The 19,443-nt window shown below is 33.4% G+C and overlaps 1 protein-coding gene across 1 annotated transcript; it reads right to left on the bottom strand.

Annotated features, from left to right (window-relative positions):
- Window positions 1-12,555: 12,555 nt before the first annotated feature.
- LOC110111713 (GTP cyclohydrolase 1-like) lies at window positions 12,556-18,353 on the bottom strand. The gene is made up of 2 exons (XM_020843706.2): window positions 18,036-18,353; window positions 12,556-14,106 (listed from the first exon to the last, which is right to left on the bottom strand). Exons 1-2 carry the CDS (start codon window positions 18,232-18,234, stop codon window positions 12,884-12,886), a joined length of 1,422 nt encoding a protein of 473 aa, XP_020699365.1. The 5' UTR covers window positions 18,235-18,353; the 3' UTR covers window positions 12,556-12,883.
- Window positions 18,354-19,443: the final 1,090 nt, after the last annotated feature.

The following is a 19,443-nucleotide window of genomic DNA, read 5'->3' on the forward strand; positions in this document are numbered from 1 at the left end:
TATATTTTAGACGGTGCTCATGTACTAAATGAAAAAATAAATAAATAAATAAATGAGGAAATAAAAGAAAGAAAGAAAGAAAGAATGTTAATTGGAAAAAGAAATATGTTATTTGAAAGATGTATAATAAAGTTCTAGACTACATGAAATGAGATATCACAAATATGTAACTGAGAAAGAATAACGAGATGAATATGATGCATGTCTTATTTTATATGCTTAATTGTTGTAAATTAAATGATGATTACCCATGGAGTTTACTTAGTAAACTCACTCTATTAAACTAATGATTTTAGGCGAGTCTCCTGATAAGTCATAAAAATGACTGAAACAGAGGAGTACATCTACAAAAGACGGCACTCAGATGAAAGTAGGTAAATTCTGATTTATGTAAATAATTAAGATGTGAAGATTGTATTAGTAGTTTGTTGAAAATGGATGTTAGTGGCTCAACAGTTTTTCTTTGGAATGTAGAAAGTAATCTGTGTTTGAATTTAAAAGAAATGTTATAATAGTACCCGTCTCGTTAATTTAAGTATCCTTATCTGCTTGTGTGCTGGATCTTCGTACAATGCTAAGACGTTAAACTAAATATTCTCTACCGCCGCGAATATTCTAGCACGCAACAGACCTCATGGAGAAGAAACAAATGAACAATAGATGCCAAGGTATGAAATAAGTTTGTACTTCTAGTGAAACCCACTGTCACCAAATCTGCGATAATTGGAGAGAAGGGCAGACGACTATGAGAAAAATACTATCCTAGCATTAGGAGGTGGGAGTTGAATCCATTAATATAAAATCTTTTATGCCGCTATATAATCCTATTAGACTCTTTAGCAAGGACTTAATATCATTTGATATCGAAGGATCTTTAGCAAATATAACCAACATTAATATTTTTCATGCATTCAATAAAATTATATAAAAAACAACATAATTTAGAAAATAACTTCCTCAAAAATTTTACTTTTATTTGCTTCTCCATCAATTTTTTATTATCTTTAAAAAGTTCTATAAAAGCTGTAATGTTATCACAATGATGAATCACACATCAATGAGCTTCTTTTTAGTGCCTGTTACCTAGTACAAAAATATTCCCTTAACTATATGGATTTCATCCCTTAACTATAGATGAATAATATATGGTCCTAGGGGTGTCAATATTTGACACGACACGAAAATTGAACCCGGGTCAGTTCGGGTTCGACCCGAACCCGACCCGTGACCTGAAATTGACACCCCTATATGGTCCTATAAACTTTGTAAGTTTCGCTAGTATTTGGATTTTTTTTTTCAGTCAAATTAGGGGATTTGAGAGCGGGATCGTCGGAAGGAATTGCTTCCGTCGACCAACAGGCCGCAACACGATCTCCTTACTTGGATTTGCCAGGAGATAAAAGAGTAAAATTGAAGTACAAATGAAAAAAAAAAAAAGAAGCAAAATAGAAATATTTATTAATGCATGTGTGAGAGACAAATGCCTAATGTTGGAAAGACATTTCAGCCATATTATTTATAACATATAAGACAAATACAGTTAGACTGAGACCTTCTTTCCATCAGGAAATAGTTGGATTCTCTCATAGTCATAATTTATATAGTTACGAAATATGCAAGAAATAATTTTTTTTTTTTCATTTGTATTTATATTGGTGCAATTACATGTAACATGTAATTTTTTTTTTCTATTTTGATACTATAGGAAAAAATAAAATCTCATTAATTTCAATTATTCGATGAAAGATGTAATGATTTGTACTTATTAATGAATTAAAACACTTTAATTATTTACAACTTATCTAGCCGTCACTCGCATATTTCGTAAATGTATCAAAATTTCGTTTATCTAAATGCTTAGAAATATTCTCAAGGCGGCCAAATAGAGGGTTTTATTGCTACTTGATTGTTAGTTGTAGTTTTTGTAAGGATGATTATAAAGTTGTTTTGCGGAAAAAAAATTTTAAAAAAAAATTTAGGAGCATTATAAATATTTTTTTCCCATTGAAGTCAAACTTTAGCTTTCTTACATCTATTACGCCCTAGCAGATATGGTTCTCATAAATAGTTTCGAGCTGTAAATTTTACGAAAAACTTAAAAAATAAGTAGTAGCCAAACATATATGTGACAATGATCTGAAAAGCAAAGCAGTAAGAAAGCTACCCCAAACAAACTCTTCATGATTGAGAATTCCGCTCTTTGTGAGAAAACATAAGTGCAAAATCATATACTTGCCAATTCTCTGCTTAACATTCTCTAAGAAAGTTATTAACATGAGCATCAAAATATCACCTTGAGTATAATATTCATGAGTTAGCCCACAAATATATATATATAATTAACAAAATAAATGCTTAGGGTTATAGTTAAGTTCAGTTTGTCAATTAAGACAAATTCACACACACACATCACATACGCAAGACTTGAATCCAAAATATCTTGATTGGTAGCCAAAGCTTTCGACCAACAGATCAAGATGAGTTGCGTGAGGATACTGTAAACCAATACGAGTTTGTAGGAGAGTCTAAGAACATGAATCTACCAACTCACCTTACAATGTTTATGAATATGGTCTGCTAGGATCTAGGAAAATCACATAAGAACCCAAAAGAATTATAGATATAGTAGAACTTAGACCAATCACCTAATTACTATTGTGTGTCTTTTTCACACACAAAAAAAAAAAATCTCTACTGAGTAGGTTTTGATTTTTCTATTTCAAACTCTTTGAATACCTTGTTAGTTTTTTTTTCTAGGTCTTAGAATAAAGTATTTCCAAGTTTTGTAATATGTGAACTAAGATTTGACCGTTGGAGTATTTTATCATTTATTTAACATTTAAATGACTTCATTTTATGACAACAGTCTCTTATTAACAAACAAAATATGATTTGAAGAGTGGTTGAAAAACAAAGATTATGCTCCATTTCCAATTTGGTGCATAAAAAATTCAAACAAATAGTTGAAGTTTTGATTGGTCAAGTTAATTTGTTTTCTATTTGGACTCATCAACCCTGATCATATAACATCATTTCTTTAAAGAAAAAATGATCAAAATGATCCCTAAACTCTTTATGAAGGATCAAAATTGTTCTAAATTATATTAAAGGACCATTTCGATCCTTCAAGTTCTTAAAAAGAATCAAAATAGTCCCATTGTGGGACTATTTTAGTCCCTCTTTAAGAACTTGATAGATCAAAAAAGTTATTTAATATATAGTTGATGATTATTTTGATCTTTCATATATAAAAAATCACAATAGCAGTTCATCTAGTATTCTACCAACTTCCTCATGAGCTGCTACCTTTATATCTCCTCATTATATTCACACATCTGATATCATTAGAAGGAAAAATTATTAAGTGTGGAGTGTGCACCGTCCGCACAAGCACTGGATACCTAGCGGTACCCAGCGGTACCCAGCGGTACCTAGCGGTACCGAGTGGTACTTAGCTAAGTACCCATTTCTTGTGCGGACGGTTCTCCCCATCTGAACTCCGCACCTAATAATCTCTCCATTAGAAGAGCTTGTTCTCATCTCATGAATCCATGTGCTGCAATCTCAGCTAAACCAAAAGGCCTCTAAACCTACAACCAAGTGCTTGAAGACACCAAAATATTATAAACCATCAACTGAATAGATAATTAGATATAGAAAAACCATGCACATTTGTTAGCTCTGAAGGTAAGGCTTAGCCTATAAGCCCTTCCCAAAATTAATAATAGAAAAAATAAGCTTGAAAAAGTTAAAACTAAACGCCAAAATTCATGAAAATAATAGAGAACCACCAATAGAACAAAATTTCATCTGCACTTACTCACAAATGATCAACACATGATCTGCTCAGCTACAGACATATGGGTAGCAGCATGATGGTCCTATAAACTATCAAAGCTGCACTAATAGGTTTCGTTTGGGACTACTTTCTTACTGCTTCTTAAAACAGTAAAAAGCTGCTTTAAGAAGCAGTAAGAAAATCATCCCAAACGAAGGTACGGCTTTCTTACTGCTTCATAAAACAACATTTTAGTATATAATTTTTAATTTTTGAACTAAAAAGCTGCTTTAAGAAGCAATAAGAAAGCCGCCCCAAACAAAGCTTTAGTCAGATCAGTTGGGTCATAAAGAGTAAGACTGGACTACAAATGGCAAAAAACAAATTATAAAACAGAAATATTTATCAATGCATGTGTGACAGACAAATGCCAGAAGTCTGAAATATAATTTCAATCAAGCTGTTAGTAATATATAAGAAAAATTCAGTTGGTTGAGATCTTCTTTCCTTCAGAAAACAGTTGGATTTTCCAATTATCTATCAGACAATCACAGTCAGATATTGAGATGGAAACTCATAAATAAATAAATAAATATTTATTTATTTATATTAAAAAGTATATTTAATATTGTATCATTTCCTGGTAATCTTTTGGTTGTTACATTATAAGTTATATTAATGGAAAATTGTACCTATGAGGGGATTTTACTAAGCCAAATGGCTTCAGAACTTTTGTTAGTTATTTAAGTTGTAAGCCTTTCTTTTTTTCCACCTAATCTGTCCTTTATTATTTTTTCCTGTTCATTATGGTGCCAAATAGCATTTCTTCACAAGACCATTAAGATTGTTTGAGGTGCAAACGAGTTGATCCGGGCTCGAGCTACGCCTGGTTTTAGGTTAATCGAGTTTGGGTTCAATTTTGAGCTTAATTCTATGAGTTTGAGCTGGTTCAGTTAATATGAAAGATCGAAAATAGTTTTGATTTAAATTGCTATTGTAATAAATGATAAAATGAATGAGAAATTAGATAAAAAAATTATAAGAAATTTTTTTAATTTTGAATGATTTTGTACTTAAATTCTTGAATTCCTATTTATTTTAAGTGTATTTTCTATATTAAAATTTTTAGTCGAACCAGCTCATGATCTAATGAGTCGAGTCAGGACAAGCTCTAACTTAGCTCATTATTTCATCGAGCTCAATTTACGAACCATTTATTGAGCTGAGGCCAGACCGACTCACGAGCTTGTTTGACTTGGTGACACCCCTAATATCTTATATGAAGTCTAAGATCATTTGAAAGAATGCATATTAAAAAAAAAAAAAACAATATTGAAACCATTCAAATAAAAAAATTTAATGCTTATGGCTTAAGATTAACATAATTGTAAAAACTACATACAATTAGTTTAATAATATTGAAGAAATAAATATATTATATATCTCATATTTAAATATTATAAGATCAATTTCAGAATGGAAGAAGACAGCTCATTCTCTTCCTCTTACAGAAAAGAATCAGCCATCAAATCTCTCTCTAATAAAAAAAAACAGTCCCCACCTTACTAATATGTATTAATGACTGCATATAGCATATATATTATAATTTAAAGACATTTAATAAATGCTAGAGAATCTCATTATTTCTATTAAAAGAAATTAATGCCAAAGGGTATAGTATATATTGCTATTGGACTCTTTCTCTCTCTAATAATAATAATAATAATTAACATTTATGAAGTTTTTCTTACTCCTAAATACATTTCCAGCTTATATATATCCCTTATGATTTACACAATCCTCATATCTCACACAATTCTCATTTCCAACAAATGGGTTAGGAAGAAAAATATGAAGAGAAAGAAGAAAGAAAGAAGAAGAAGACATGATGTGATATTGATTCGACTCTACTGTTCCTCCCTAATTGATGGGTCGAAAGATAAGAGATGAGCCGAACCAATATCACTTATGTATTCTTCATTCATAAGTTTTTTCTACATCCACATCAAAATTTCTAGATTTCTTCTTTATCACCAGCGGTTTTCTAACTCGGGATTTTGTTCTATGATTGTCGACTTACTTTGAAATTTTTTTTGGAGGCAACTGCAACTATTTGTAAAAGTAGTTGTATAGTTTTTGTAGGAAAAACTCATTATTTGAATGTTATTGATGGAATTTTAAATTTTTTACCTTTTGAAAAAAGTCAATATCAATATTCCTATAGGTATCACACTCTGGCACATATAGGTTTCGTTTGAAACAGCTTTTTTACTGTCTTTTAATATAGCTTTTGAGTTTAAAAATTAAAATTTTTGTACTATAAATCTACTTTAAGAAGCAATAAGAAAGCCGTCCCAAACGAACCTTAGATGTAAAAAATAGTTTCTCATCCCATGATTATTTAGTTAAGGGTTCTGCCTTTGATCATATATATATACTCAAATAGAATGTGTCAAACTATTTTAAGAGATTTATTAGGGGTATATTTGGAACAACTTTTTAGCTGCTTTCTTTTTCAGACAACAACTACAATTTTATTTGACTAATGCTTTTCATTGCCTTTTAGAAATTTCTGTGATAGAAAACTATTTTCTGCAACCATTGTAACAAAATTGTTTTCTCTACAACAACTTCACAACAGATTTTATAAAATATTAGTCGTCTCAAACAGACCCTAAGATAAAATATCTGTATATTTGACTATTTGTTCAGCAATATGTTGAATATGTTTTGATATTTCTAGTTTAGCATGATATGATCTTTTTGTGATAATTCTAAGTTATTAAGCAAGGCCTTGAAGTACATAAATAACAATTAACAACTTCGATGATTATTTAAAATTAATGTGGAGACATGCTTACTATTCATTGAAGAGTATCAACTATATTTGAAGATGCCTGAATTTTGAAGATTCAAAGGTCTTTATGTGGCAGATAGGATCATAAGCGTTTCTCATTTGGAATAAGAATGATTTTTGCTGTAACTCTCAGAAACCAAACCCTCATCAAGATCAAGTCAGAGCTACAGAAGTTTCATGACAGACAACCAGTTTTATATGTTCAATTCAGCAAATTTCAATACAGAACCAGGTAACTAAGTCACCCTGGGATAGCTATTCTTGGGATCATTCAGCTCAAAACAATTCAGTTCAGGAGTGTTCAATTTAGGCTTCGTTTGGGACAATTTTCCTAGTGATTCTTAAAACAACTTTCTAATTCAAAAATTTTAATTTTCGTACTAAAAGCAGCTTAAAAGTAGCTTTAAGTAGTAAAAAAGTCGTCCAAAATGAAGCCTTAGGCAGCACAAAGATTATTAAATGAAGATGAAAAGACAAATCATTACTTCTTAGAGTCTTGCATGATTCTCAATAGAACATGCAGCAACTCAAATTCTTCACCATTATATCATAAAGAATGAAATACTAAGCTACTGCAATTTTTGTCAATGACTGATTCTTCACACTATAGAAACATTAGTTGAAGATAAAAAATCCTCAACTATAAATATCAGAAAACAAACAGGTAAATGGGATAATGCTCTAGAAAAGAAGAACGAAGACTTAGGCTTCATTTGGGATGATTTTCTTACTGTTTTTCAAAATAATTTTTTAGTACAAAAGTTAAAATTTTGGTACTCAAAAGCTGCTTCAAGAAGCAGTAAAAAGCTGTCCGGTTTTTTACCATTGCTTTTTTGCTACTTTGAAAATATTACATTAAAAAGATGCTTCTGAAAACAGTAAGAAAAAAATACCAACTGAACCCTTAGACAATTCGAAAACTCCTATTCTTGTATCTCATCTTCCATTGTAATCATTGTCATATATGATTAAAAGTCAGCGGATCAACATGGTTGATGTAGGCCACATGCTCGAACTACTCTAAACTCTTATTTCTCCCCTTACTGTTCCTTTTCTTCTATCTGCCTCTCCATAGAGTAACCATAATCAAAGGAAAGTTTCTCATAAAAATTTATCAGAATATTTTGATTTTCTTTGCCTACTTGAATGGAATAAGAGATTCATTGGTTATTATTGTTATTGTATGTGGGAAAGTCATTGCTTTGTTTTAATGAAAAGAACTAACAAATCGCTTATGTTCGATCTTATTCTATTCACCAATGGCAAGAATACGGGAATAGACAGCTTTGTTACTTGACAGAAGTACTTGAAAATCAAATTGAGGCATTGTAGCATTAAATTGTTGGTATCATCAATCCTATAAATGTTTCTTCTAATTATTTACCAACTTGGATTCTGCATTTTGCTCCAATTGATCCTAAGGGCATGCAGAAACAATGGTGTTGTTATTAATTATACTTCTTTGCCTCCTAATATAATCATAGATCTTACTTATAATCTCTTCTACTTCATGATCAATAGAACTCTCCATTCTCCATTGAAATTCTTGAAGGTGTCTGGAGATGTATAAAGGAGCCATAGAATAGAAACATTGAAAGTGATCTTCCATAACTTGAATGCAAAAGGGCCTAGATAATGGTGTAAAAGAGATATACGTTTCAAATAAAAAATGTGAAACCCCTTAAATAAAAGAAGCTAAACTCTTAAACATCAAGATGCCTTTTGGTGTAATGATCAGAATTTCATTATGAAACACTACAGTTAAGTGTGCTCAATCCCGAAGAAATCCTAGAATGGGCGACCTCTTGAGAAGTTACACCAACAGAATAAAACTGTGAGGCCCTTAGGCCAAAATAGACAATATCTCGATAGTTAATAGTTTCGGTTGTTACAAATAGTATCAAAGCAATATACCAGTTGAAAGATAGAAACTGAGTGGCATACAAGACAAAGTGATATGCCATTGGAGCCACCTCTTGAACCCTTTATGGGACAATGTGCTGTGTTGGGAGTCACTATTTGAACTTGCAGGGGCCACCTCTAGAACCACATCTACCTGGTGGATGATTCTAGGATAAAGATATTGACGATAACATCAATTACTTAATTGAGAGAGATTGTGAAACCCCTTAAGTAAAAAAAACTAAATTCTTAAACACCGAGGCACCTTTGATCTAATTTCATTATGAAACTCCACAGTTAAGCATGCTCATCTCGGAGAAATCCTGGGATGGGTGACCATCTAAAAAGTTACACCAATACGACAAAACCGTGATATCGATAGGAATTTAAAATTTCATCTTAATAGATTGTCCTTCAATGGATCTCACTTCAATAATATCTTTCTCTTTCATCTTCTTTTAAATAATGTCATTCTCCTTTAAAAAAATTAAATAACGCTCCTATAATTTAATGAGATCTCTCTGAACTATGAAGATGACATTGATATAAAAAAAATTAATAGCAAGATTTTAAGTTGACACCATTGTCAAAAATAAATTTGAGATTTGAGAAATGATCTCCTAAAGATATAGATGTATGATGATGGAGCCCAGATGATTGTGAAAATCAACTTGTTTGACCTTATGTGCCTTACTGTTATCTTAGAGGACTTCTAAAGTGATTATTTATTTAGGAAAACATCTCTCAAATGAAAAAGAGATAAGTGAGCCTCCAGCTGCTTAAAAAATGCTGGAGCTAAGTCCTATTCTCTTAATAAGTTTAACAAATAAGTCCATCAAAATCCTCTTTTTAATAAGAATCCAGAGTATAACAAAATGATTGATATTAGTAATCACAATCATTGCATTATAAAAAATATCTATATACTATTGAAGGCCATTATCGAGGAAGGTAAAATTGTAGTTGAAGAAGAAGCTTGAGTATTATAATGTTGGGCAAGACTTTTTATGCATCTAAACAATGCTGCTTCGGCTTCTAATCCTCTAACCATTGCTTGGATTTTACAAATTATTCTTATCCCTTCACACAACACAACAAGCTTCTCCTCCTCAGTGCATTTATCTGTATAATGATCTGTAATATATTCTTTAAGATAGCCCTACTTCACTATCTTCTCGAGTAGATATTTCAAGGTTTATAATCTTAAGTATATTCATGGCCAGGAATTCAGATTCCTGCACAAACTTCTCAGTTTTGATGAAACTTAGGCTTTGTTTGTGATGACTTTCTTACTGTTTTTTAAAATAGCTTTCTAGCACAAAAAATTTAATTTTTGTATTAAAAAGCTGTTTTAAGAAGCAATAAAAAAGCCATCCCAAACAAAGCCTTAATCACCTGCTCAGAGAGATCCTCCATACTTTTAGGAGAATACTTAGACACTGAAAACTTAAAATATTTATTATGTTTTTTTTTTCTGTTTATATCATCATTTTTCATATTTCTAAAAAAAGATAAAATTCTTGGGCGGGGATTTGGATTCTCGCACAAACTTCTCTGTATTGATAAACATGGTCACCTTCCCAAGGAGATTTTTCTATTAAAAGGATTCTTGGCCATTGATTACCTAAAATTCATTAGTTGTAAATCCAACTAAGCAGTCACCATCAAGAGGCTTTATTAAAAACCTTGGCATATAATCCTTTAAGCTCTCTCCTTTTTCTTTAAAGTAGAATTGAGAATGTGAGATAATCAAACCTATTTGATTCAAATTAAGAATTGTGCTAAGAATTTGAAAGAAAATGATGAGGACATCTACAAGATATTCTAACGCGAGGAGACATCGAAGATCTACGACTATGTTCGCATCTTTTATTTTTTATTAATGTATTATAATTTTATTATTTTAGTGTTCTTTTCCGTTTTTACCCCATTTGAGGGACTAGATGCCTGCAACCCCAAGGGGTAATTAGGTCTTTTATTTTGTTCTTGTATGGGGCCTATTTATAGCCCTATTTTACCTCTTATGAGTTTAATGATGATTATGAATGAAAATTTCAAATTTTCTTGCTTGATATCTTTGTGAGTTCTTGAGAGGAGAAACCCTAGGAGAGGGCCACGCATCACCCATCAGCCGCCGGTGAATTCCGGGTTTCGCGGTTAGTACTCGTAATAGTTTCTTATCGTATCTTCCTTTTCCCCTACATACGGCCACTTCTTCTTCCCCAAACAACCGCCGGCAATTTCAAGTCTTCATGCTGCCAATCAACCTCAACACGATCCCTTCCACTTAACCCACACACCTTCCTCCTCGTCCAAATGACACCCAAACCCCAAACCCTAATCGCCGGCCTTCCCCTCTCATGGATCCAAAATTGATTATCTTGCCTTTTTCCAAAAGTGGAGCATGAAGATTAGGAGTGAACTGCAATTCAAAATCTGATTTCAAATTCAGATTTTGAATTCTTTCCTAAATTGACATAATCCATATTAGGAAAGTGCTCAAATCGTGGATCTAATTGATTCAATCTCCACCCCAACCACCACCACCCGTCGGCCACCCAAATCCACCCTCTAGCCCGCCGGCCGCTCCCCCACCAATTGATCAACCTTCACACCAATTCCCCATCCCCTTGCTCCACCGCCGGCCACCTCACCATTGCCTTCTTGATGATGATTTTAATCATCATTAACTATTGCCTTAATTAGCCCACTTAATTTCGGAGAGATTTTAATCTAATTTGAAATTCAAATTCGAATTTCAAATACTTTCCTAAATTAGATGTTTCAAATTAGGAAAATTCCTAAAATTAAGTCTAATTAAACTTTAATTAGATTTCATTTATTTTATTCTTTCCTAATTTAAGTTTGTAAACTTGGAAACTTGGCTTTCCCTCCCAACTCCCCTCCCCCTCTCCCCACATGCCACCGGCCTCCCTATGGGCTTCAATTAAAAATAATTTTGAATTTCAAATTATTTCCCTCCACCCTTTTGAAATCTGAAATAGAATTTCAGAATTTCTAATTCAACCCCTCCACCACCCTAACCCTAACTTTAGCCCAAAAACAAGGTTGGCAATTGTTCCACCTCAAATTTATTTTTTTTAATTATATAATTCTTTAGGTAATTTGTCCCTTCAATCTATCTTTTAGTCTTTATTACAAGGATTTTTAGGAAATTGTCCCTTGACCCTGCGACCTGACTGGGGTCAAGGTCGAACCCCACCAGGGGGCGCTGCCGACAAGGATCAATCTGTCAGGTTGGATCAACTACCTCCTCTGACTACCTCCACGATGACCCGGGACGACGGAACCATGGGATCTTGATCAAGTCCATCATCCATTCCCCCACCATCCGCTTTAAGTGCAAGGTGATAACATTTCAAATTTTAAATATCAAATTTCCAAACCCAAACCCATGATGTTACTATATTCCAAATAACACATATTTCTATGTATCTAATTAATGACAAGCCTTAATCGCAAGTTCTCTCTCCTTATCAGGAGGTGTAATTAACTATAGGGACTTGCGCCTATAGAAAGCTACTCATATCATAAAGTCCTCGCAAAATGAGAGTGAAATATATGGGTATTGTCTTATCTACAAACCCAGTATGCCTTCCCAAAATTTACTCAGGAACTTAATCCGTCAAAACTCTCCAAAAGCAACGGAGAGGTCAGGGTGCAAATTTTCGGAGCCCACAGATAAAAATTTAGGCTTCGCTTGGGACAACTTTCTTACTACTTTCTAAATGAATTTAAAAAACAATAAGAAAGCTATCTCAAACGAACATGAACACGCCTTTCTTTTCTTGTCTCTTGGTTCTTCTTCCTCTAGCTCCTTCAATATATAATTTTAATATTTTCTACCAAAAATAATTTAATTTACTTTGAGATGTATATAATATATAAATAATAAATTAATTTTATAGTTATACTCTTCTCAAAACAAATTCAATAATTTTAATTTCCTAAATAAATTATTGTTCATGAAATACCAATCCTTTTTTTTTTCCACAAATTTTTATCATGATAAAGAAGTTCCTCTCATACAAAAACTTGTGGGGAAGACTAACAAAGAATGTTCCACCAAAATGTAACATAGAAACCTCATACATTTCTTTCTATCTAGAACAAAAATAATAAATTTCTAAGAAAAAAATAGAACATAGTGTACATGCCCTGTAAATTTCATGAATCTTCTATGCATATCTTGTTTGATCCCAGCAATAATGGCTGACATAACCTCAATTTATCAAACTGAACTCTACCAAACACTCAGTGACAGAGAAAAGAGAGAGTGAATATATTCATATCAAAATTCTGAAGGTTCAAAGAAGGAAAAACCATTAACCTCCGGTAGCAGTACTCATTGATATGGCTTCCAAAACCAAAGCCCTGGCTGTAGAATCTGTGGTGAACTGACCCATCATCGCCATTGTTGCTGTGCTGCTTCCAACCTTCTCGATCCCCCTCGATATCATACATATATGATTTGCTTCAACAACCACCATTACTCCCTTTGCAAGAAAAGAATAGACGGCTTCTGCAATCTGTCTTGTAAGCCTTTCTTGCACTTGAAGCTTGCAAGCATAGAAATGAACAATTGATTGCAATGCAGATCTATCAATAGGTCCATCATGGAAGAAACCAATGTGAACTACACCATGGAAGGGTAAGAGATGATGTTCACACTGAGCACAGAATGGAAAATTCAGTTCTGAATGGATCTCATCTTTACTGTGAATATACCCGTTTACCTTTTCACACGAATGGGCTGAATTGATAGTAAACTTAGTCTGCTTAAAATCTAAGTTGGATCTCCTGAAGTTCATCAGCCAATGCACATATCGATATGGGGTGCCAAAAAGCTCTTTTCTCGAGAGATCTTCACCAAGTGACTGAAGAATTGAAGACACTGCAGCTACCATGGCAGACTGGGAAGAAACCTTGCCAATTGGAAAATTGCTTCTTGAAATGTTTCCATGGCACTCAGTTAGATCAAGAGACATTGATGGACACCACGAGTGAATTGAAGAACACCCTGCATCACTCAAATTTATACCTCTTAATTTCAGAAGACCATGAAATTCATCCCACAACGAGCTGTTCTTGTCATTAAAGATCCCAGTACTCGAACAGACTGTGGTTCTCACCCAGCCTTGCATAGTAGATCTGGAAGGATGGCTTGGATTTGGATTGCATTTGAAGACTTCTGGGAACCGAATATGCCAACACTGTAGGGCAACAGAAACACCAGCAGGGTTGATGCTATTCTGCAATGCCCAACAAACTTCATCGGCCAGTCTTTTTGGTTCTTGAAGCCTTTTCGCATAAATATCGGCAACCCTAGAAAGCTTACTGAGACCTACAACTCTTTTTCCTGAAGGAACATAGCCAACATGGCATTGGATGCTGAAGGGAAGCAGGCATGACTCACAAAAAGAGAATAGATTGATGTCTCGGACTACCACCAACCCACCAGCACCTCCGGCTTGACCAGTTCCATTATCCAAGCCAGCTTCAGGAAACAGAGCGTCTTGTACAATGTCTTTCACTTTCTGCCTGTAACCTGCAAGCATGAGCGAATTTATATTCCATTAAATAAAATAACCGAATTATTATTCAATTATAGGTTGCTCAAGCTTCAAATGATGGTTATGTTTTTTAAACATTGTTTTTTCATGGGGATTGTGGGAGCCAGCATGATAGCTGCAGTCATATGTAAAATTAGCTAAAATTATTGAAAAAAAAGAGCTTTTAAAGTTATGCTATTATAGATTTTTCTCTTCAAAAAAAAGTTTAACAGCAACTTTCTTATAGATACCATATTCTTGCATATCTGATTATAAAAAACTTCACACCCCAAAAATTTTAAGTAGCAAAATAAAAATGTGACAGTATTCTATAAAATATTAAAAAAATTGTCCCAAGGGCATCCTTAGATTAAGAGCATCATTTATACGAGGTAGAAAACCAAGAAAGACAATTCTAATAGTGATTGGAAATAGACTATCTTCTAACTTTCCCATGGTTAAATTTCCTTGCACAAAGAGGAAAAGTATAAAACTCAAATATTGAATTAGAGCCAAACACTCAGGACCACTCTGTTACAGAGTGCCAAAAATGCACTATTAAACAGAGCTTCTTGCTTGGAGAGAAACGCAAAAGAAACCCTATTGCTAAGAAGCTAATAATCACGAGGAAGCATGAAGGCAATTGCCCACTGGAAATAGGCATTAGTAAAAGAGGCATTCAGGAAGCTGTTTTTATTAAAGTAAAATGAGACAAAGTGAAATTTGGTTTGCAAAAAATTTGACCGAATGTAAGATCAAGGTGCATTTTAGAATGTTGCTGCCCATATTTGAAGGGTGAAGTATATTCAGTTAATTACTTTGCATCACAATTATCAGGGTAGATATGACTTTCACCAAGGTGGAAACAGCTACGATTTCAATATGCTAAAACCTTACATTACATCGCGCCTTGTGCAAACAAAAAATATTTTCTAATCTATAGTTCACAAACCACACCAATAAAAAAGGATAGCATTCCAATTCACCGAAAGTGCAGCTTAGTCAGCCATACAAAAGGATTCTGCAACACTAATCTTACTTGCTAACTAACCAAAACTTTGGATGCCAAATTGATAAGACCTTTTTAATCTTCTAGAAGTTATATCCTTATCTACTTCCTTATTCTCATATATAAAAGATCTATGATACTTTAACTTCACATCGAGGTCGGCTAAAAATATTGAATGATGCTTGTTAAATTAACTAAAATTGATATCATAAACTCAATCTTTGTTCTAAAGATTATAAGTGATCCACTTTTTAAATATTTTTTCCATTGTTCAAGCTTTCCACCTACAACAATAGATGTATCTTCGATTAGAACAATCTCATCTGCAAAAAGCATGCGTCAATGCATCAAATTTTAAATCTCATTTGTAAACATCTCAATTAGCAACACAAAAATATATGGACTATATTTTGATTCATGATATAATGCTACTATAATCAGAAATTCTTTCGGTACTTTAGTTCTGATACTAGTTAGTTTTCTCTCATACATGTTTTTAATAACTTTAATATAACTCACATTTTTTATCAATTTAGGCCATAGTTTTTTTATGTAGCAAGGAGCATGGAAGGAGAGAGGAGAGCTAGGAGGTTTCTGCTACTGACCTAATCATTTACTTAGATAAGGTTAGGGATTTGGCACAAAAGGAGTATGACATAGAACAGGAGGCGGAAGAGGTAGGGGGGGGCGCATAGGAAAACCAACCTTTTGCCATTGGTAACTATAGGATAGGAGGTTGAGAAGGTAGAGGAGGACAAGAAGGCTGTGGATATCATCCCATCTCTTGCAATTATACAAAAGAGTGATATATGATTGGTAGGGTTTAAAAGAAGGGTGGAGAAGAATAAGTATTTGACTAGGGATTTCACAAATCCACCAGGGAAGAGGCATAAGTCCATGGATCCATATGTTAGTGATCCCCTTCACTTAATTGATGAGGAGCAATTGTCCTCCTTCAAGTCTTTAATGTTAGGATTAGTTGACAAGTCCAAGGAAAAGGAGATGAGAGTGGGCAGTGAAATCTCAATCTAGTTCTAATCGATGTTGCACCGATACGGATATGGCGACACGGATACGGTACACGTCAATTCTTAAAAATACAGGATACGGGTATGGTGTGGACACAATATTATAATTTATAAATCATACATAAAAAAATAAGAAAACAATCAAAGCATAATATTTGAAATGGCAACAAAAATGAAAGCAACATTATTTGTAACCTTGTAGCATATAATATCAAAATAAGGAAGGATTAATAAAAATGCTAAACAAGTAAACATACTATCTTTAATCGCTTGTGAATTTAATTGGTTGAACTAGAAAATTTTACATGTGAAAGCATTCAATAGAAAAGAAGCTATTTGCTAATCGAAAAATAAATTAAAAAATGAATTTTTCTCATGAAAAGAAATTAAATAAGGCAAGATTAGAAGACAGCGGAATCGAACCGATCCTTCGTGAGAAAACCCTTGCTCACAACTGCGGAAGTATATAAAAAATACACATGTTTTTTTTCAACGGGACACGCGTATCGGATATGCGCGTCCTTTTGAAAATAAATATTATTTTAATTGGATACGGCTTTGCCGTTTTCGACACGTATCGTTGCCGTATTGGACGCGTATTGTGTCTGACACGTATCCAATACAACACGCCTTCATAAATAGGTGTATCGGTGCAACATAGGTTCTAACAGTTGAATACTTCCACTATATGTTTATAGATATCAAGATAAAATTATTTAATTTATTGAAAGTATAATTCCACATCTGAATAACCATTATAGCAACTTCAATTTCTATTTTGGCAGTATATTGATTATTTATGTTACTTATTAAAGGAGTAAATTTGGCGATAGCCAAGATCTATGGATCTGACATAGTTGTGTTGGATAAATCATTTGACCTATATTGTATATTAGTAGTCTCCCCTTTTATAGGCTAAAAAAAAGACTCTTTTAAGTGGCCTAATGTGGCTCTTATGTACGTCATTAGACATGAGAAGCTTCTAAAGTTAAGGGTAGATGCAGGACTCATATATTTTCTAATAAAATAGAATAAAGTTTATTGAATTATATATTAGATCTCACTTGTTAAGTTGTCTATGATATTTTATGACTCTAACCCCTCTTACACCCAAACGCAGATCTTGCATGGAATGAAATTTATGCTCTGCAAAATCTTTCCTAAGTTGTTTAAGCAATTAAGGTTATGTGCAAAAGACATGAACTTTTCTTGAATTGTAATCTATTGTACTATGATTGTTCGGTATATCTCTTGAATTATATTCTATTTTGACAATATTTTAATTATAAATGTATATTAAGCAACTTGTTGTATGGCTGTATCTTACCTGCTATGATAGCTTTTTTTTGTATCATAATTTATGGATTATTCTGTTTTATCTAACTTATATTCTATCATATCATAGTTATTGTGATTACACAACTATTTAAACTACTATTATAACTGCTAGAATACAATCTGTTGAATTTACAGGTTCAAAAAGGTACAAAATTCTCCAAAAATAATATTCAAACCTTTTATGAACCAATGTTCGTCACAGTGGATTTTAGATAAGTAGTTTGTCATCAACAAAAGAGAGATTTTGACCCTTTCATTCTGGCCTATTTACCAACAGACATATTACTCCCATTTTTTTCCATTATGAGGGATAAAATAAAAATTCCAATGCTAGGAAGCTATACAATACACAAGTAGGAAGTACGAAATCCACCACAGCAAATCCACACAGAATTATAACTAAAAACAATCACAAGTAAGCTCATAGAATAAGGAAATGAAAAAAGGAATCCACAAAGAATTCCATCTCAAACCCCCATCTTTCCAGCAAAACCTAACAGATCTGATTTCATGACAGAAAATCAACAAAGAAAAACAAGAAGCGTAGTACCTATAGTACCGTCTCGAAAAGCCTTGGCTACCCGCATCGGCGTCTTCCTGAGCCCCTCCCTCTCGGGATCCTCCCCTAGCCCCTTAAGCAGCACCCTCACATGATCCTCGATAGTTCCCGTCCCCAACTCTCCTCCTTTTCCTCCGATGGCTATCGCCGGTATCTCCGGATCGAACCGCCCATCCTCGAGCGCCCCCATCTTTCTTCCTCCACCAAAAACGAGTTGGTGGGCGTGGAATGGTTGGGTAGAGGAAGGAGAGCCGCACAACACGGAAGCGGAGGGCTGCTGTTGGTTTTGGGGATTTGTGGATCGAAGGGACCTGAATTTTTCATTATCCTTTATAGTGTGGAAAGAGAGATAATCGAAAGCGAGAGTTGTGGGGTCTTAAAAAAGCGCGGCACCTGTGTTGCTTAGCGGAGAACGGTCGCCGCCGGAATGGTTGGCCGCCGGAATGATTCGCGCGTGGCTAAAACGGGCAATATCTTAGTTATAAATAATTTTTATTTATACTTATATCACATCAACTATTACTTGAAAATTAATATAGTTCATACATCTTTATTTATTTATTTTAAATTAAGGGCATTACTCCAATATTAGAAATTATTATTTGCGGTGTTCAAATATGTCAGGAGGTCAATTCGAACGTCCGATTTGACCTCCGGATACGTTCAGACAACGCATGTAATAATTTTTCTAAACAAATATAACACATACGTGAGACTCAAATCAACGACCTCTTAGTTCTAAGTCACACTCCAGACCAACGAACCAAAAAGAGGTGCGTAATATTTTTGTGCGATTGAGCTTCACCTTTTAACTTCTATGCGAATATTCTTTTTCATCAATTATAAAATGGCAACTATACTGGCCAGTTTGGTGTACTTTTAGGAATGTAATTGAGCCCAATATGTTCGTAAGCTGGCTTGAGCTCGACTTGTTAACAAGTTAAAGAATGGAGTTTACCAAGTCGAAAGATCATGCTCAAGGAGCCTATGCTCAAATTTGTATATTAAATAAACTCGAACGCAAGCTCAATCTGATCGGTACATAAACTCATTTAGATACTCAATTAATTTAAAATATATTCAAATTTTAATTTAAAGAGTCGAGTTTACCAAGTCGAAAGATCATGCTCAAGGAGCATATCAAGTTTGTATATTAAATAAACTCGGGCTCAAGCTCAATCTGATCGGTACATAAACTCATTTAAACACTCAATTAATTTAAAATATATTCAAAATTTAATTTAAATTAGCATTACATAATTTTTTCCCTTTTTAAATTAATTTCAAATTTAAAGTAAAAATTCTATTTTAAAAAATTAAAAAAAAAATTATCTAATTAAAAAATCAAGCTTAACAATCGAGTCAAGTTCGAACTTTCCAAATGAACTTGCCTATAAAT

The sequence above is a fragment of the Dendrobium catenatum genome, unplaced genomic scaffold (assembly GCF_001605985.2).
Source record: "Dendrobium catenatum unplaced genomic scaffold, ASM160598v2 fragScaff_scaffold_847, whole genome shotgun sequence".
Lineage (NCBI taxonomy): Eukaryota > Viridiplantae > Streptophyta > Magnoliopsida > Asparagales > Orchidaceae > Dendrobium > Dendrobium catenatum.